The 21,076-nt window shown below is 40.9% G+C and overlaps 1 protein-coding gene and 2 pseudogenes across 1 annotated transcript; all 3 read right to left on the bottom strand.

Moving 5' to 3' along the window:
* The window catches only part of LOC122886855, a 2,106-nt pseudogene extending 742 nt beyond the window's left edge, over positions 1–1,364 (bottom strand).
* Positions 1,365–2,934: 1,570 nt separating this feature from the next.
* Positions 2,935–15,989, bottom strand: LOC122886667 (annotated as a pseudogene).
* Positions 15,758–19,001, bottom strand: LOC122886856 (nuclear factor 7, brain-like). Its single transcript, XM_044219623.1, has one exon. The coding sequence runs from the start codon at positions 18,667–18,669 to the stop codon at positions 17,275–17,277; it is 1,395 nt and encodes a 464-aa protein (XP_044075558.1). The 5' UTR covers positions 18,670–19,001; the 3' UTR covers positions 15,758–17,274.
* Positions 19,002–21,076: the final 2,075 nt, after the last annotated feature.

Raw genomic sequence — 21,076 nt, 5'->3', positions numbered from 1 at the left:
GGACAGACTCTGCTAACACTCCCAGTCTCCAGACTGTACTGTCTCCAACCTCGACCTCCCAGCTGTGAGTCCCTGAGTTGAAGCCCTCAGAGCCCAGGACAGAGCAGTAATCATCAAACCTCTCTGGATTGTCAGGAAGCTGCTGACTCTCTCGTCCTTCTCTCACACTGGTCAGATCTTCAGACAGGATGAGGTTTGGATGAGCAGTGTTTGGGTCCAGGATCAAAGGAGTGTAGGAGACCATGTCCTTCATCTTGTTCCAGATGTTGAAGGTCAGGTTGCCCAGGTGTTTGGCCTGGTCTATCAGAGCTCCTGAGGGCAGCTGTGGATCTTCCAGCAGGGGCGCTGCTGGACTCTTTCCCCCTGCAGCCTTGTAGTTGAGCAGGAATGAGACGTCTTCAGCTCTCAGCTGCTCCTCTGTGGCTCTGACTGTGTCTGAAAGAGCTGCTATCTCTCTGCTCAGAGCCTCCATCTTCTCCTTCAGCATCTGACTCTTCTGCTCCTCTTCCTCCTCAGTGCAGCCATCCTGGCCTCCTCTTCCTCTTCTAGAAACTGGTGAAGCTTCTTAAACTGCTCCTTAATCTGCCTCTCTGTGTGTCGGGCCTGGACCTTCAGGTGTTCTGCTGTTTGACCAAACTTCACTTTAACTTGTTCAGAAACCTGTAACTTCTTCTTTAAGGGCTCCAGAGTTTCCTGAAGTTCCTTCTTGTGTTGTCGTGCAGCTTCATCGATGGGTCTGAATCTGTGGTCGCTGTGTTTTTCTGAATCTCTGCAGATGTGACACACTGGCTGCTGATGGTCCAGACAGAAGAGTTTGAGTTTCTCAGAGTGCAGACTGCAGAGAGCCTCTGAAGCTCTCTGACCTCTCTCCTCTCTGAACGTCTCACACAGGTTCTTTAACGCTAAGTTAGGATGTAGTCTGTCCTTTGAATGTCTTCTCTTACAAAGTGGACACTCTTGAGTTTCCTTCTCTGTCCACCAGCTCTGCAGACAGACTTTACAGAAGCTGTGGCAACATGACAGGATGACAGGATCTTTAAAGATGTCATGGCAGACAGGACAGCAGAAATCCTCCTCTATCCTGGAAGCCATTTAGTCTCCGAGTGAAGCTGAACTCGCAGCAGGCAGACGGCTCAGACAGGAAACAGTCAGTCACTCCCTCCGTTAGTGACGTCCCTGAAAGTTACTTTCACTTTGAGTCTTTGTTCTTGTAAAACTCTTGTTCAGTTTGTGGATTCAGCTGCAGGTTGAAGTGGTCGTCCTCCAGTATTCCCAGTATTCCCAGTATTCCCTCCTGTAGCTGTCCTCTCTCAGTGGAAGTGGTGGTTTTGGTCTGAAGGTGAGTCTTGTTGTCTGTCTCTCAGTGTGTCTCGTCTCAGTGAAGCAGAAGAAGAAACTGTTTCCTGGTTTGTGTGAGCAGAGGGGCGGAGCTTCTTCAGAGCAGGACTGGACACGCTCTTGTTTTTCTACCTAGTGTTTGTTAGTAGAAACACTGCATCACTTCCTGCAGTACTAACTGCTGAAACAGCTCAGTATACTCTTCAGTAAACACTGTGTATTTCATAGCAGCAGTGACAGTTGGGGGGTTATGAGTTTGTCAAAATAGAGAGTTTAAAGCAACGAACATGTAGTTGGGTTCATTGTCTATAATTCTTCACTAATGGCCAAAGAGCTCAAACGTTTCTTACTACCTAGTCTTGTATTTATAAGTTCTGACTGTAAAATGAAATAAAATGAAATTGCTAAAAAGACTTATCTCCAATAGTTTATTTATTTTAAAGTAACACATTTGAGTAAAAATGACAAAGTAGGATTGTGAGTGTTTATAGTAACACATAGATGTTTAAAACATCCAATAATGTGAAAATACATTTTAACATTTCAAGACATTTGACAGTTTCAGTCTCGGGGTTCATTGTAGTGGAAATAAAATATATAATAAAGACATAAAAATGCTCATTTCTAATTTCAAATGTTGGCAGTTTTATATTAATTATTACCCCATTTTCTGATTGACAGGTGATCTATGATCCAGTGATCTATGTGAATGATTAGCAAACCTCATTTATTTTTTCATTAACTTTATTATAGAGATTTTTCCTCGTCTTTGATTTTCTTTGTGAATTACAGGAACATTGTAACTTTTCAGGCCTCTAAAAATGATTTAAACAACAGATGTGAACAAAACTCACTGGTCACAAATAGTAATCTCTTTGTTATAAAGCGTCTCGAGACAAAATTTGGAGCCGCTGATTTTTTTCTGCTTTTAATTCAGGTTTCTGTTCAGCTGATGTTCTAATATTTGTACCTTTTAAATTAGTCGCCTCTTATAAAAGACTTGATAAAAGTTCTCCGGTTGCTTCTTGTTTTTGTTGTTCTTCGTGCTCAGATGGCAGAGTAAATTCCATCTTTAACACTTCAATTAAAAAACGATAAAGCAGCTTGTTTAGTAAAGTATTTAGTTACTGAAGACAGAGTGCGATTCTATTTCAACTGTTGAAGTCCAAAACCTGAAAACAAAATCTTTAATCTGTGCAGATAAACCACTAAAATGTAAACATTTAATTTAACTTGCTGAATTATATTTCAGGTTCTCCTTTAATTGTACCTTAACTTTTCAGGGATTCAGCTCCAATGTGGAGTTAATTGATTGATAAATGAATAGATTATGATATATGAAGGGATTCTTAATGGATTGTCTCCAAAACTGTCTAAATAAATAAACCAAACAGCATCCCTGAATTTCCACTAATTATTAAGTTAAGTTCTAAATTAACGGATGGATTTCGTTGCATTTGGTCTTTTTCTTAAACCGTGCAGATAATGTATTAAAAGTACCTTCAATAGGTCCTGATTTTCTTGTGTTTTGGGCAGGTCCTGGATCAGTGGAGAGCTTACATGATGCAGTTAAAGCACTGACGCTCCACACCAACGTGTAAATATGTATTTTATTTTATATTGTATGTAAATGTAGAATCAATACTTCACAGGTGAGTCTGAACAGGCAGCAACATCTAGTGGCTGTTAGAAGAACTGCAGCTCAACACACAACAGACCTGAGATCAGTTCACATCTGACAGCTTTTATATTCAAATAGTGATGAACAGTGTTTATTTAAAACGTCCTCTCAGCGTGTTTGGTCCTCACAGGGACAGAAAGTGTCAGTGTGTCTGTCTGTGTTCAGTACAGCTTCATGGAGGCTTCAAACAGCTCGCTCAGGTCCTCCTCGCTGTGTTCTCGGGGAGACAGTTTGGTCACTCGCTCCTGAAAAACAAAGAACAAGAAAAGACATTAAATCACCGAAAACTCTCACTCAGACGCAAATCTACATCAGTCCCTTCAAATCCCCTTAAAACACCTTAATTTGAAAAGCCCTTAATAAACAAATGAAGTAGAGTTTAAGGGAGAAAATAACATCAGCTTAATTTTTCAATTAAGGAGCAACTTTTGGGGTTAATCAATTGATAAATTAATAGATTATATTAAGGGATTTTACAGGATTATCTCCACAGTTTCAAAGAGGTACACTTTAAAATAGCAAACACTATATAGCACCCTCAATTTTCACCTTTAGGGACCTGCTCAGTTATATATGAATGTATCCCTTAAACTGTGCAGATAATCTATTATAAATACTTTAAATAGGCGTTTTTTAAAGAAGGTAAAAATACAAGGATCATATTTGGTGTTTGATATTTTAAGAGCTTTAAACTGAGTTGATATTAGAATAGATTAATATATCCATTAATTAACATATTAATTTACACCTTAAATAGAAAGATTAAGGCCTTCTTGAGGTATAAACTAAGGAGTGGATTTCATATGTTTTGGTGAATTTTAAGGTTTTTTTGAATACCCCTTAAAAAGCCCTTAAACCGTGCAGATAATGTTTTAAAATACCTTAAATAGGCCTTAATTTTTCAATGGTCAAAACGCAGGGTGCTATTTGGTGTTTTGTTATTTTAATGTGTTTTATAATATCAATTAAAGACACCTTAATATATTATAATTCCATTCATTTATCCATTAATTAACCCCCAACACATGACGTCAGGAAACTGATGATGTGAAATGAACATTTTGAACATGAATTTGAACTTTCAGGTTGTTCTGAAGGTGAGCAAAGTTAAACAGACCTGAGGGATGGTTCCTTTCACCAGAGCTGGGATGTCGTCTTTACTGTATCCCACAGCTCCCAGTCCGTCCTCCACCTGCAGGTCAAACAGGAACTGACGCAGCGTGTCGGCCAGAACAGCACCCGCATCCTCCCTCTTCACCTGCCGAATGTCTGCACCTGAATGCAGCACAGGTGTGTGTCAGGTAAAGGTTTTTTGGTACTTAATGACATTAGCTGTTTGTCACTGTCGCTTGAGAATCATATGCTTGTAAATTGGTATTAACATCATAATGTTGTGATGAGATGGTGGTTGCAGGTAAATTAAGTCTCTATCAGTGCAGCTAATGCTAAGCTAACTAGCTGAGGCTAATATTAAGAGACGTTGCAGTAGCTGTGATTAGGCTATGGTTGTAGCTATTGCTGTGTTTTTAATGTAACAGTAACTAACCTGCATGACGGTGTAAAGCGACCTGGTGGTGTTGGTTGTACAGTAACTGGTGACACATCTGTCATATCTGATAGAAGAACCAGGTTCAAGTCCTGCTGAAGTTTTGACTTTACAATGCAGTCTGGGCCAATGTAAATATTTCGGTGCTGTAAAGAGTAGCCAGCCACAGCTAATGTTAGAGCCATAGCAATAGCCATTAGCCTCGTCAGTAGCTACAGCTATAACCATACCCACATAGCATTTTCTTTGGCTGTGGCCATTGTGATGTATTGCATTATATTGTTATTATTATTTATTACAGTATTTGTATCACATTGTGTTGTATTATACTGTATTATCCAGTACTGTACAGGTGAACAGGTACCGAGGATCTCTGCAGCCTCCAGGTGGCGCTCTGGACACATCGGGCTGTGAAGTTGAAGACGGCCGGAGACGTGAGGACCACTGAGAGACCATGAGGCTGAGGACACACACACGTTTGTCTTTCAACACTTGTGAGGACCCTCATTGAAACAACATTGACAAAATGCATTCCCTAACCCCAAAACCATCACAACTAAATGCCTAACCCCTAACCCCAACACTAACCCCAACTTAAACCTGATTCTAACCTGAACCTTAAAACCAAATCTGAACCTTAGACCAAAATGTCCTCACAATGCAGAAATGTCCTCACAATGATTGTTTAAAACTTAAATTGGTTCTCAGAAACAGAGCAATACAAGCACACACACAACGTTTATCGATATTTATGACCAAGCTGTTTCATTTTAAAGCTTTAGCGTTAATAAACTTGACTTCACTGTAAAGATTCTGCATCACAATCAGTCATTCTGCAAACAAACATCCTGTTAATAAGCTGCTGGATGTCGTGTCTTTATTTAGGAGTTTTCTTTTTGACCTGTGTGTCCAGTGATCCTGTTCATGACGCCAAATCTTTCTAATCACAGTTCTTTGATGTTTTACAATATTAAATATTAATATTAATAACTTTAGTATTTTCTGTTTTTTCATGTGCTGTGCATCAAAATAGTTTCTCAAATCTCAACATTAATACACCTGGACAAAACAAGTTTTGTCTAGAAAAAAACCCTTTAGATTAACTATCAGAATCAGAAATACTTTTTGTTTGCAATTCACCTCAATAAGTGATTTCTTATTTCCAGCACTGCAATATTTCTGATTCAGTTTGGTTTGAACACTAATTCTGATTAGTGTGTGTTCTGAATTAGATTTTGGCTAATATCTGGAAACACATCAACGTTTTACACTCATGTTTATGAAAAGGTTAAAAAACTGTTTGGTTTGAACACTAATTCTGATTAGAATTAGATTTTGGCTAATATCTGGAAACCATAACAACACATCGACTGTTTTACACTCATGTTTATGAAAAGGTTAAAAAACTGTTATGATGTAATGTTCAGGCAGCTGTGTTGTTTCTGCTCATCACTCACCACCAGAGCGTGCTCCACACTGTAACCCTTTGCTGAATGAGTCTTCACATTACCAGCGATCGGATACGACATCCCATGACTACAGACAGAAACGTCACAACAAAACATTTTTATTTAGCCTACACTGAAAATAAATCCCTTCATTTTTCTGACATTTAATTAATTTATCAAGTAATAATGATGTAATTCAGGTGTTTCTATTGGGGTTAAGGGGTTAACCATACCTGCCAACACTCCCGTTTCGCCATCTCCTGGTGCCCTCCTGTTTTCTTGTTTCTCCCACGAAACTCCCGTAATTTGCATGGCCCTCAAACTTTATTATGAATAAACGAATCTAAGTTTTGGATGTTTGTCTGACATCACCCAAGTTGCCAGATCGTCTATGAAACACAATCTACACACTACATACAATTTCAACCCATCTGTCACGGCAACAAGCCCCCCCCCCCTCAAAAAAATTCCGGTATTTTGATACCTAAATGTTGGCAGGTATGGGGTTAACTAATTAAAATTAATGGATTTTAATATATTAGGGTAATTTGAATGGATTATCTGCATAGTTTCAGGGCATTTTTAAGGGTTTCTTAAGCACTTGAAAAGCCCTTAAACCCTGAACCATATAACATTAGCCAATTACCTTTAATTAATAAATTCATGGATTATTATATGTAAGATGTTTTTAACGTATTATTTCTACAGTTTCGGAGAAACCTTAAAATTTACTAAATAACATAAAAAGTTGGTGGTTCGTGGCAGCAGAGTTTAATTTTTACCAAAGATGAACTCTGGCGTTTCCGAAGCCGATGCCGGCGAACACACTGGCCAGGTGCATGCTGGACTGAGCCTCCAGATCCTCAGGGTCCCGCACGGCTCTGTAAACAAACAATCAATTAGTTAATAAATCCAGCAGCCATCCTGTTAATAAGAATCCTGATCATGATGTGAAAGGTTTTCTGTTTCATAATCTTAAAATTTGCTACAAAGTTCTTGCATACCAGGAAGTTTGATTTACAGGTGATCAAACTGACCGATTCTGACTTATTTTATTTTTCATGTTATTTTTTATTTTATTTGTTATTTTTTTGCTAGTTTTTTATTTAACTAAGTTTCACGTAATGTTAGTTTTGTTAGTTTTGTTAGTTTTTTCTAAAAATTTAACATTAGTCTTTATTTAATCTTTGATTGTTTTAATTTCAGTTAATTTGATTTGATTTTTATTTTATCAAGCTCCTCTCCTGTGAAACCAGGTCCCAGTTTGAGTTCGGAAGGCAGACACTGTCTCCACATCTAAGAGTAGGCTTAAGACTTTCCTCTTTGATAAAGCTTATAGTTAGGGCTGGCTCAGGTGAGTCCTGAACCATCCCTTAGTTATGCTGCTATAGGCCTAGACTGCTGGGAGACTTCCCATGATGCACCTCTTTCCTCTCTCCTCCTCTCCCTCTCCATCTGTATGCATTTTTATCCCATTACTGCATGTTACTAACTCGACATCTTCTCTCTCCCGTAGTTCTGTGCTTTCTCGTCTCTCTCCTCTCTCCTTCTGTCACTTTCAGCAGGTATTTCTGCCTCCGGAGCTGCAGAGTCTGGATCTGTGGTTGTGGGCCACCTGCTGCCCCGTGTTCCTGCTCGACAACTTCTACTACAGTTGTTGTTATTGGCTCTGTTACTATTATTGTTATTATTATTCCTATGACTATCATTCCTATTATTATTAACTTATAAATATTACCACTACCATTACATTACTACTATTTTAAAAATCTAGGTATTTGCATTGTGGTTCCCCCTCCCCCACTCCCCTTCTGTCTCTCTCTCTCAAAACCTAACATGGCCGCCCACCATTGAGTCTGGTTCTGCTCGAGGTTTCTGCCTCTTAAAAGGAAGTTTTTCCTTGCCACTGTCGCCAAGTGCTTGCTCATGGTGGGATTTGATGGGTCTCTGTAAATAATACTATAAAGAGTTCGGTCTAGACCTGCTCTATAGGAAAAGTACAATGAGATAACTTTTGTTATGAAGTGGCGCTATATAAATAAAATTTTATTTAAATTATATCTTGTAATTTAATCCTGCAGTGTACAGGGTTATTTGTTTTAATAATAATAATAATATTAAAATAAAAAGAAACACCTACCAATCTTGTTATTTTCTGTGTTTTCGTTTCTTGTGTATTAAAAGTATTTCTCAAATCTAAAATTCTTCAGGACCCTGACCTGGATTAATTTCATAAACCAACTGCCTGCTGCAGTCTGTAAAAACATAAACTCTCCCAACAACCTCAGACGGTTAAAACACAAAAACAAACAAATGGAATAAACTCTGAAACCCACAGTGATCACCCTTTAAATGAGAACTGCAGATCTGGTTTAGTTAAAATCGGTGGCGTAGTTCCTCAGGGAACCTGTTCGAGTCCTCTGTGGTTCTTCTGTTTAACGGTTCAGATTTACCTCCAGTTAAACTTTATTACCGTTTCATGTACTTGGCGACCACGTTGAGGGCGTGGCGGGACCAGACGTCACTGATGGGGTTGCTACCTTGGTAGGCGGGACGGTTGATGGGGTTGGGGGGGCAGGGGCTCCTCTGGTTGTAGGGCAGAGCGGTGTATGACTGAAGGAAATAAAACATGTTATTATTCTGTGAGTTATCAGCTGGCTGTCAGATAACATCACTTCTTCTTTAACAGTCCCGTCTACTGTAGATTTATTCACTTCAGGAAAATAACTAATTACAAACGACTCTCTTAAATCATAAAATCTAAAAAAAACTTTGTGAAACTGAAATAACTGAAAAATTCTAACTAAAATAATTATGTAATAATAAAATAATTCAAAAACAAAAATAAAATGTAATAACACATTTAATTAAAAAAGAATCTGTAAAAATTAAACTAACAAAATAAAAATAAAATGAAAAAATGAAATGAAGTAAAATAAAATAAAAAGTTTTTTAAAAAGCATGGAATTAGAAACTTTCGAATATGTTTAGAAACTGAGATCAGACTTTTTATTTTATTCATCACAGACATCTTTAATCCCCTCTGTGAAACTCAAAAAACAAAACCAAGATATCTATTAGAGCTTGTGGTTTTAAAACAAAAAGGTCCAAACTTAAATATCAGGTGGCTTCGTTGTTAATAATAATAAAAATAGTTACATTAACAGGCAGAAGGAATTAGGTATTTTAAGAGTAAAATCATAACTTTGAGGCAATGATTTGTAAAATATTTTGTCCCTTATCACCAACTGGACTAAGTGACTGGTTTCTATGGAGACATTTCACAGTGTTGTCCCTCGATCTCTGTCCTTCATGTCTTCAGACTTCAGTGTCTCATAAAAACATAAAAACAGAACAATGTGTTAGTGCGTTAAAGGTAAAGTTAACACTGAGACGCTCTGAGGCCTCAGCCTGATACTGTCTGTAGGTGAAAGGTTCACTCTGCAGGAGTCAGAGGTCACGGATGCTCGACAGCACAGAACACAACTAGTCAACGAGTCAACGTTCAAACACAAGTATAAAATTATCAACAGTTTGAGTAGTTTTTAATGTCTCTCGTGTTTTCTCTCAGATTCAGATTCAGGAGCTTGTTGACTGTAAACTGATCTGAACAGCAGCAAACATCTTAGAGACAATCAGAAGACAGAAAACATGATCCCTGATGGACTGACAAAAATAAAATGTATACATTTTATTTAAAATATTGTCCTCACACATCTCCTGTTAGCATCCACTCTTCCCTTTTAAAAACACACTTTTTGTGAACTCTGTCAGACCAAAGATCTGTCGACCACCAAAACTGCTCAGGTTACCTTCAGACAGTTTATAGTTTGATAAAATCTTTATATTTGGAAAGAAGGATGGGAGGAGGTAGAGAAGAAAAAAAATCATCAAAATCAAAACAATTTATTCATAAAATTTATTAAATTCAATTTAATCACAAATATTAAAAAAATATAATATATAATATAAATTTAAATGAAAATATAGGTAAAGAAGGAAAAAAACGGAAACGACAGATGTGGACTGGTTATTTATTCATAAGGATCAGATAAATCATTGATCAACAGCTTGAGTAGTTTTTAATTATTCATTAAAGATCATGAACTTTCATTAATTCCACATTAATCTGTTTATTATTTGTCTATAAACATTTTTTATTTTAAAACCTGTTACCTAACATTAAACTATCAGCTGTCAATCACACCGCCTCCTGCCCTCAGCTAACCTCCTATCAGCTTTAACCTCAGTGGTTGCTGTGGTAACCAGAGTGTTTCCTGTTACCTGCGATGAGCGGCATCAGAGCTCCGGTGATCGGCTTCCCTTTGCCGATCGGCGCATTGACGAAGTCCAGGAAGTCGGCGTCGGGGTGACACGCGTACAAATTGGCTGCTTTACAGGTGTCAATCACAGAGCCCCCGCCCACCGCCACGAACACGTCGAACAAGTTGTTTTTAGCAAACGCGATGGCTTCTTTAAAACTATAACACACACACACACACACAGAAGTTGGTATTAACGTACTTGTGAGGACTCTGTATTGACTGAAATTCAACATTGCATTTACAGTGTAAATATCATCTACTTGCAGTTAAACTATAAAACAATCTCAACATGAACTGAAAGCTTTACTATATTTTACCTCATCCACAATAATAATTGTCTATTTACTGTTTATTTTCTTCTTCTTTCAAACATAAACATCTATTTGTTGTGTCTCTGAAAAAGTCATTTTGTGTTCAATGTTCATATTTCCCCCACAATGTGTAAATACCAGATTCAAAGAATCACAACAAACTGTTTCCTGATGTAATAATAACGGACAAAGTGACTCCATTGTGGGAGTCCGTTATTGTTGACTTTTATTGTAGGGACCAGTGAGTCCTCACAGTGAAGTGTGGAAACAGGTGTCCTCATAATGTAAGAACAACAGGTAAAAACACGTAAAGACTCAAATACACTCTTTACCTGGTGTTCATTACATTATGGGGACACAAGTATATCAGAATCAGAATCAGAAATACTTTATTGATCCCCGTAGGGAAACTCTTTGTTACAGTAGCTCGCCTTTACGTCAGTGCACACAGGAGAAAACGATATTATACACTATAAACAGGTCAGAAATAAATAAATTAAGTAACATGTTGGTAAAGTATAAGATAAACTAAGTGTCGAGTACCAAGTGGGTTTACTGGTAGATGGTGAAGTACAGTACAAAATACAATGTCACTAATTATGTAATAAATAATAGTAAAAGCGGAGGTGCATGTACTGTCGAGAGTAATTGAGGTATATCCGTAACAATAAATAAGAAAAACTAACAAGGAAAAACTAATATTGCACTTGAGTAGTAAACAGAATATTGCACAATTATTATTAATTATGGCGGAGATGTAATGCTCAATGACCAGTTTAGTGACCTAGGGTCAAACAGACTAATCCTTAGAGGAGGAGTTAAATAGTTTGATGGCCACAGGCAGGAATGACTTCCTGTGGCGCTCTGTGGTGCTCTTTGGTGGGATGAGTCTTCCGCTGAAGGTGCTCCTTTGTTTGACCAGCACGTCATGGAGCGGGTGGGAGACACTGTCCAAGATGGCGTGTAGTTTGGCCAGCATCCTCCTCTCTGACACCACCGCCAGAGAGTCCAGCTCCACCCCCACAATGTTACTGGCCTTACGGATCAGTTTGTTGATTCTGTTGGCGTCCGCTACCTTCAACCTGCTGCCCCAGCATGCAACAGCATACAGGATAGCACTGGCCACCACAGACTCATAGAACATCTTCAGCATTGTCCGGCAGATGTTGAAGGACCTCAGCCTCCTCAGAAAATAGAGGCGGCTCTGGCCCTTCCTGTAAACAGCCTGAGTGTTCTTGGTCCAGTCCAGTTTGTTATCTAAGTATACTCCCAGGTACTTGTAGTCCTCCACAATGTCCACACTGACCCCTGGATGGAAACCGGGGTCACTGGTGCCTTGCCCTCCGTAGATCCACAATCAGCTCCTTTGACTTTGTCGCATTGAGCTGCAGATGGTTCTGCTCGCACCATGAAACAAAGTTACCCACCACAGCCCTGTACTCCGTCTCATCACCACCGCTGATACATCCCACCACAGCAGAGTCATCAGAGAACTTCTGAAGGTGGCAGGACTCTGTGTGGTGGCTGAAGTCCGTGGTGTAGATGGTGAAGAGGAAGGGAGAGAGGACAGTCCCCTGAGGGGCCCCAGTGTTGCTGACCACGCTGTCCGACACACAGTGCTGCAGCCGCACATGCTGTGGTCTGCCAGTCAGGTAGTCCACAATCCAGGACACAAGGGGGGCGTCCACCTGCATCGCTGCCAGCTTCTCTCCCAGCAGGGCAGGCCGGATGGTGTTGAAAACACTGGAGAAGTCAAAAAACATGATCCTCACCGTGCTTGCCGGCCTGTCCAGGTGGGTGTGGATGCGGTTAAGCAGGTAGATGATGGCGTCCTCAACTCCCAGCCGGGGCTGGTAGGCAAACTGAAGGGGGTCCAGGAGGGGTCTGACGATGGGCCGCAGCTGTTCCAGCTGTTCCAGCTTTTAGCACCCCGGGGCTAACGCCATCGGGGCCTGCAGCCTTGTTCGAGTGGAGCCTCATCAGCTGTCCTCTCACCTGGTCAGCAGTCAGGCACACAGCAGAAGTTACAGGTGGGGGAGGGGGGGAGTCGTCGGTCTGGAGAGGGCCGTTAGCCTGACGGGGAGGGGGGAGCAGAGTACTCAGAGGAGATTGAGGGCCGACAGCAGCTGAGTTAGAGGGGGGATGAGCAGGAGCCGGTGTGTCGAATCTGTTAAAGAACAGATTCAGTTCGTTGGCCCTGTCCAAGCTGCCTTCAACTCCTCTGCTGCCAGTCGGTCTGAAGCCAGTGATGGTCTTCATGCCGCTCCAGACCTCTCTCATGTTATTCTGCTGGAGTTTCCGCTCCAGCTTCCTCCTGTACTTCTCCTTGGCCTCCCTGATCTTCACCTTCAGGTCGGCCTGGATTGCTCTCACCTCCTCCCTATTACCATCAGTAAAGGCCCTCCTCTTGGCATTCAGAATGTCCTTGATGTCTTTTGTTACCCACGGTTTGTTATTTGGGTAACAATGGACCGTCTTGGTTGGGACATTGCAGTCCACACAGAAGTTAATGTAGCCAGTGATGCACTCAGTGAGCCCGTCAATGTCCTCTCCATGAGGCTCACAGAGTGCATCCCAGTTTGTCACCTGAAAACATTCCTGCAGTGTCTCATAGGCCTCCCCTGACCATCTCCTCACTGTCCTTGTGGTCGCAGGCTGCCTTTTAACCAGAGGCACATAGCAGGGTTTAAGGTGAACCAGGTTGTGGTCTGACCTACCCAGAGGGGGGAGGGGGGAAGAGCTGTATGCGTCCTTAACGTTAGCATACAGCAGGTCCAGTGTCCTCTCCTCCCTAGTAGGACAGCTCACATACTGGGTGAAATTAGTCAGTGTTGTTGAAACACTGACATGGTTGAAGTCACCCGAGATTAAAATGAGTGCACTCGGGTGTTGAGTCTGTAGATGTGCTATGGCGGTGTGAATGGCGTTGCACGCCGATGCCGGGTTAGCAGAGGGGGGGATGTAAACAGCCACAACAATGGCATGTGAAAATTCACGTGGCAGATAATATGGCCGGAGTCCCACAGCCAACAGTTCAATGTCCGGGCTACAGATACTCTGCTTGATAGTAACGTGACCAGGGTTACACCATCTGTTGTTGACCAGAACAGCAAGCCCGCCGCCTTTCCGCTTACCGCTCCCGGTGTGATCCCTGTCGGCCCGAACAGTCTGAAAGCCGTCGATGGAAACGTTATGGTCCGGGATATCCTGGTGTAGCCATGTCTCTGAGAAGCACATCAAACTACACTCACGGAACTCCGTCTGACTCCGGGCTAACGCCGTTAGCTCGTCCATTTTATTCGCCAGCGATCTCACGTTGCCCATGGCGAGAGAGAAGGCAGACACGGCTTAAATCTCTTATTCTTAAGTCTCTTTTGTCTGCACCCCTCTCTCTTCCTCGCCGCCTGTTCCACCTCTGCATCCTCGGTGTGTCCTCCTCCAGATCTCAGCGGGGACATCGGTTGTCCTGGGCGCCATGCTGCCCGGCTTCAGCGCGATCAGCTGTTCCCTGGTGTAAACAATGCGGCCAAACAGCTGATCTGCAGCGGTGCCCGACCGAGTAGCAGAAGAAGAAATTCCACGGCGAAAAAAAGTACAAAAACACTTTCTACCCTCATTTTCGCAAAGAGCGTAGTTTAAATTACACTTACACACAAGTTACTCAAGTTTGGAAGAAAAAAGTAAAGTTAAAAGTTGGAAAAAGTAAGACGACGAGACGGAGCTACAGCAACAGGCAGCATGCGGGCTGGCGCATGCGCACTATAGTGACAGTCTGTATATACTTGTGTCCCCATAACGTAATGAACACCAGGTAAAAACACAACTCAAATACACTCTTGTGTCCTGATGTAAGAAATTAAAGGACAAAATGACGCCGTTATCGTCTCTACGTGGACACTGTTATTGTCTCTACACCTGACAGCCAATCAGAGAGCAGGATTACCTGCGACAGTTTAGTGTCTCACCTGGTGTCGGTGGGCTCCACCCGGACATTGTCGTAGACTTTGTACTTGACTCCATTCTTGGCCAGAGACTCCAGGACGGCCTTCACACACGAACACACACACACACACACACACACACAAACACACACACACAAACACACATGCACACACAAAAACACACACATACACACACACAAACAGGCTGAACACACAAACACACACACACACACGCACACGCACACACACAAACACAAACACACACATACACGCACACACAAACAGGCTGAACACACAAACACAAACACAAAAACACACGCAGACACACACAACTTTCACATTTTAAGTTAAATTCAACACATTTTGTCGTTTTGTCTCTTCGGGACAAACAAACTTTATTGTGAAGGTGTATTTCCTGTGAGCTCTCTGATTGGATGAATACTGCTGCACTTCAACCAGTGATTATTATTATTATTATTATTTTTATTATTATTATTTCAGTTGTTTTAATAGAATAAAGGTTTTATACAAACATGACTTCATACTAATCTTTTTAGTTTAACTATTACAGTGAGTAGACTCATTTACATACTTAACGGTGTCTTTTCGTCTAATTCAGCGAAAATCTCCTGTAGCGACAGTTTGCTAACCCACAACCTAGCTAAGCTAACCCACAACCTAGCTAAGATAACCCCCAACCTAGCTAAGCTAACCCGCAACCTAGCTAAGCTAACCCACAACCTAGCTAAGCTAACCCACAACCTAGCTTAGCTAACCCCCAACCTAGCTAAGCTAACCCACAACCTAGCTAACGTTAGTTACAGTACTTGCTGTGTCGTTGTTCGCTCTGTATCGTGGTATTTGTCGTGGTGTTGGATTTCTCCAGAATCGCACACTGCACCTTTAAGAACACAAAACTTCCATTAAAAAAGACACAATTCAGCTTCACAGCAGCAGAACACACTCACACTTTGATGGAGGTGAAGTGAAACCTGGAAACAGGAATGAGTCCAGATGCTGTTGGGACATGAAAGCGTCTCTGAGCCTGAACAGACTGAAGGTTCAGTTAGCATGACAGCTTATAGGTGAGCAACGTTAGCCTGTTTAAAATCATCCTCTCGCACTCTGTTTAATTCTTCTTCAGTAAAACTCTTGAGTCGAATAGAGTCCAACGCAATATAGATTTTACTGTAATATCAAAACAAAGTACACGGAAACCGAGTTGGTTCATGAAGCAACTGAACAGGCTCAGTTGTGCATTCACTTACATTTTAAAAACATGCTCCTCCTGGCGGGTCGTTCCCTATTGGTCCACAATCAAAACACATAAATCATTGATAGTCTCTGATTGGTTATGAATTATTGTGCTGTTACGCTTTTACCCACATGAGGGCGCCATTACACAAGGAAACCTCTGATTAAAGACACGAAAACATAATTACCTCGACTGTCCTCGAATACGTTGGGTAAAGATACGGATGAGGTTCTTTATGAGAAACTAAAACAGGAGGATCCGGGCAGAGAGTCACGACTCCTGGGAAGAGAACGTCTTTCTGTCTCTTTGATTAAAATGGAGCACATCATAACTCTGTTAAACAGGTTTAATAATAACTGAGCAGATCGGTCATAAAAACAACAGTAGATAACAGGAAAGGAACTTATAATTATTAAACCTTTAGCGATGTAAGCGGTAGGTTTACTGTAGCTACGTCATTCAACCATTTAATCTAATAATCTCGTTGTTCTACAGATTTCTGTTGTCCAAATGACTCATTCTGAGCTGCTTTTGTATCCTGTCGCCATATTGTGGCAGACTATCGATAAAATATTTATATTAATATTGTGATGATGAATGATTTCAACCATATTGCTCAAGTCGACACACAAGATAACACATGTAAGAGAATAAAAGATATAAATGACAGACTTTTACTTAATCTACTTCCTACAGTCACTTAATACATTGAGAATTGTTTATATAGCTGTTAAGTTGATTCATTCTGCATTTCAGTTATGAATTAATAAAACTAAACATAAAAAATAAAAAGATCATTTAATTTAGATCTTAAAAAGATTAAAAATGAATGTAAATTCTCTGAAGGTGAAACTAGAAAGAGTCTTTAACATCAAATATTCAGTGAGCCCAGCTGATGGATCCAGTTCACCAGGTGAGTAACATCCAGCTGTGATTAACACGTAGAAACTGAACATGTGCAACACTTCCTGGGTGCAGTTCCTCGCTGTCTGTTCAGATATGGCTGTTGGTTTAAACTTTAACGAGCAGTAAATAAAGTTGAACGGTGAAAGGCCTCTCAAAGAAACACAAACGTAATTCAGTTCAGTTTTCAGTTTAGTTGTTAAAATAATCCAGCTGGATCAGCTGCTGACGCACCACCTGAGTCAGCAACTCGGTGGTTTTAGGATTCCCAGCAAAGTCCGATGATCTGTGTTCGTCCGTTTCTTCGTCTCTTGTTTGAACAGCTTGGATTTGCTCTCAATGAAACGTTTCTGCGCTCTGAGACTTCTACTGAAGAAAGATGACAGGAAGTGCTTTTTGTCCCAGATGTTTTCTTGTTATTTGGTGTTATACTGTAAACGTCAACAACATCACCATGACAACCAACAACATCATCAGGACGACAGTCACATGTTCCTCAAAGCATCTTCGTCGTCATCATCGTCATCTAGTTCAGGTGTTCTACAGTCACAGAGACCTTCACAGGTAAAACCCTCAGTGGGAGATAATCCACAGTGTAAATGAATGGAAACATCCTCTCAGTGAAAGTGTGTGTGAAGGTGTGTATGTGTGTGTTAGTATCAGGATCAGAGAACGACAGCTTTCCTCTGTTCCAGTCCAGATTCACTCTGATCCTCTTAGGCTTCTTCTGCACTCGGAGATCAGAGGGTGGAGCTGATGGTGAGCATGCTGAGTATTCACCTTCATATAACTCTATTGTCCAGAATCCAGACTGAATGCCTCCCTTCCCTGGGACAGACTCTGCTAACACTCCCAGTAACCAGACTGTACTGTCTCCAACCGTGACCTCCCAGCTGTGAGTCCCTGAGTTGAAGCCCTCAGAGCCCAGGACAGAGTAATAATCATCAAACCTCTCTGGATTGTCAGGAAGCTGCTGTCTCTCTCCTCCTTCTCTCACATTGGTCAGATCTTCAGACAGGATGAGTCTTGGATGAGCAGTGTTTGGGTCCAGGATCACAGGAGTGTAGGAGACCATGTCCTTCATCTTGTTCCAGATGTTGAAGGTCAGGTTGCCCAGGTGTTTGGCCTGGTCTATCAGAGCTCCTGAGGGCAGCTGTGGATCCTCCAGCAGGGGGCGCTGCTGGACTCTTTCCACTGCAGCCTTGTAGTTGAGCAGGAATGAGACGTCTTCAGCTCTCAGCTGCTCCTCTGTGGCTCTGACTGTGTCTGAAAGAGCTGCTATCTCTCTGCTCAGAGCCTCCATCTTCTCCTTCAGCATCTGACTCTTCTGCTCCTCTTCCTCCCTCAGTGCAGCCATCCTGGCCTCCTCTTCCTCCTCTAGAAACTGGTGAAGCTTCTTAAACTGCTCCTTAATCTGCCTCTCTGTGTGTCGGGCCTGGACCTTCAGGTGTTCTGCTGTTTGACCAAACTTCACTTTAACTTGTTCAGAAACCTGTAACTTCTTCTTTAAGGGCTCCAGAGTTTCCTGAAGTTCCTTCTTGTGTTGTCGTGCAGCTTCATCGATGGGTCTGAATCTGTGGTCGCTGTGTTTTTCTGAATCTCTGCAGACGACACACACTGGCTGCTGATGGTCCAGACAGAAGAGTTTGAGTTTCTCAGAGTGCAGACTGCAGAGAGCCTCTGAAGCTCTCTGACCTCTCTCCTCTCTGAACGTCTCACACAGGTTCTTTAACGCCAAGTTAGGAGGTAATTCCTTTGAATGTCTTCTCTTACAAAGTGGACACTCTTGAGTTTCCTTCTCTGTCCACCAGCTCTGCAGACAGACTTTACAGAAGCTGTGGCAACATGACAGGATGACAGGATCTTTAAAGATGTCACAGCAGACAGGACAGCAGAGATCCTCCTCTAACCTGGAAGCCATTTAGTCTCTGAGTGAAGCTGAACTCGCAGCAGGCAGACGGCTCAGACAGGAAACAGTCAGTCACTCCCTCCGTTAGTGACGTCCCTGAAAGTTACTTTCACTTTGAGTCTTTGTTCTTGTAAACTTCTTGTTCAGTTTGTGGATTCAGCTGCAGGTTGAAGTGGTCGTCCTCCAGTATTCCCAGTATTCCCTCCTGTAGCTGTCCTCTCTCAGTGGAAGTGGTGGTTTTGGTCTGAAGGTGAGTCTTGTCGTCTGTCTCTCAGTGTGTCTCGTCTCAGTGAAGCAGAAGAAGAAACTGTTTCCTGGTTTGTGTGAGCAGAGGGGCGGAGCTTCTTCAGAGCAGGAACCCTAGTGTTTAGTAGAAACACTTCTTGCAGTACTAACTGCTGAAACAGCTCAGTATACTCTTCAGTAAACACTGTGTATTTCATAGCAGCAGTGACAGTTGGGGGGTTATGAGTTTGTCAAAATCGAGAGTTTAAAGCAACGAACATGTAGTTGGGTTCATTGTCTATAATTCTTCACTAATGGCCAAAGAGCTCAAACGTTTCTTACTACCTAGTCTTGTATTTATAAGTTCTGACTGTAAAATGAAATAAAATGAAATTGCTAAAAAGACTTATCTCCAATAGTTTATTTATTTTAAAGTAACACATTTGAGTAAAAATGACAAAGTAGGATTGTGAGTGTTTATAGTAACACATAGATGTTTAAAACATCCAATAATGTGAAAATACATTTTAACATTTCAAGACATTTGACAGTTTCAGTCTCATGGTTCATTGTAGTGGAAATAAAATATATAATAAAGACATAAAAATGCTCATTTCTAATTTCAAATGTTGGCAGTTTTATATTAATTATTACCCCATTTTCTGATTGACAGGTGATCTATGATCCAGTGATCTATGTGAGCGATTAGCAAACCTCTTTTATTTTTTCATTAACTTTATTATAGAGATTTTTCCTCGTCTTTGATTTTCTTTGTGAATTACAGGATCATTGTAACTTTTCAGGCTTCAGGTTTAAAATGATTTAAACAACAGATGTGAACAAAACTCACTGGTCACAAATAGTAATCTCTTTGTTATAAAGCGTCTCGAGACAAAATTTGGAGCCGCTGATTTTTTTCTGCTTTTAATTCAGGTTTCTGTTCAGCTGATGTTCTAATATTTGTACCTTTTAAATTAGTCGCCTCTTATAAAAGACTTGATAAAAGTTCTCCGGTTGCTTCTTGTTTTTGTTGTTCTTCGTGCTCAGATGGCAGAGTAAATTCCATCTTTAACACTTCAATTAAAAACGATAAAGCAGCTTGTTTAGTAAAGTATTTAGTTACTGAAGACAGAGTGCGATTCTATTTCAACTGTTGAAGTCCAAAACCTGAAAACAAAATCTTTAATCTGTGCAGATAAACCACTAAAATGTAAACATTTAATTTAACTTGCTGAATTATATTTCAGGTTCTCCTTTAATTGTACCTTAACTTTTCAGGGATTCAGCTCCAATGTGGAGTTAATTGATTGATAAATGAATAGATTACGATATATGAAGCGATTCTTAATGGATTGTCTCCAAAAATGTCTAAATAAATAAACCAAACAGCATCCCTGAATTTCCACTAATTATTAAGTTAAGTTCTAAATTAACGGATGGATTTCGTTGCATTTGGTCTTTTTCTTAAACCGTGCAGATAATGTATTAAAAGTACCTTCAATAGGTCCTGATTTTCTTGTGTTTTGGGCAGGTCCTGGATCAGTGGAGAGCTTACATGATGCAGTTAAAGCACTGACGCTCCACACCAACGTGTAAATATGTATTTTATTTTATATTTGTATGTAAATGTAGAATCAATACTTCACAGGTGAGTCTGAACAGGCTGCGACATCTAGTGGCTGTTAGAAGAACTGCAGCTCAACACACAACAGACCTGAGATCAGTTCACATGTGACAGCTTTTATATTCAAATAGTGATGAACAGTGTTTATTTAAAACGTCCTCTCAGCGTGTTTGGTCCTCACAGGGACAGAAAGTGTCAGTGTGTCTGTCTGTGTTCAGTACAGCTTCATGGAGGCTTCAAACAGCTCGCTCAGGTCCTCCTCGCTGTGTTCTCGGGGAGACAGTTTGGTCACTCGCTCCTGAAAAACAAAGAACAAGAAAAGACATTAAATCACCGAAAACTCTCACTCAGACACAAATCTACATTAGTCCCTTCAAATCCCCTTAAAACACCTTAATTTGAAAAGCCCTTAATAAACAAATGAAGTAGAGTTTAAGGGAGAAAATAACATCAGCTTCATTTTTCAATTAAGGAGCAACTTTTGGGGTTAATCAATGGATAAATTAATAGATTATATTAAGGGATTTTACAGGATTATCTCCACAGTTTCAGAGAGAAATCGGGATGGTG

The sequence above is a fragment of the Siniperca chuatsi genome, linkage group LG13, assembly GCF_020085105.1.
Source record: "Siniperca chuatsi isolate FFG_IHB_CAS linkage group LG13, ASM2008510v1, whole genome shotgun sequence".
Classification (NCBI taxonomy): Eukaryota; Metazoa; Chordata; class Actinopteri; order Centrarchiformes; family Sinipercidae; genus Siniperca; species Siniperca chuatsi.
Note: the sequence above shows the minus strand (reverse complement) of the source record. Positions and strands in the feature narration are given on the sequence as shown.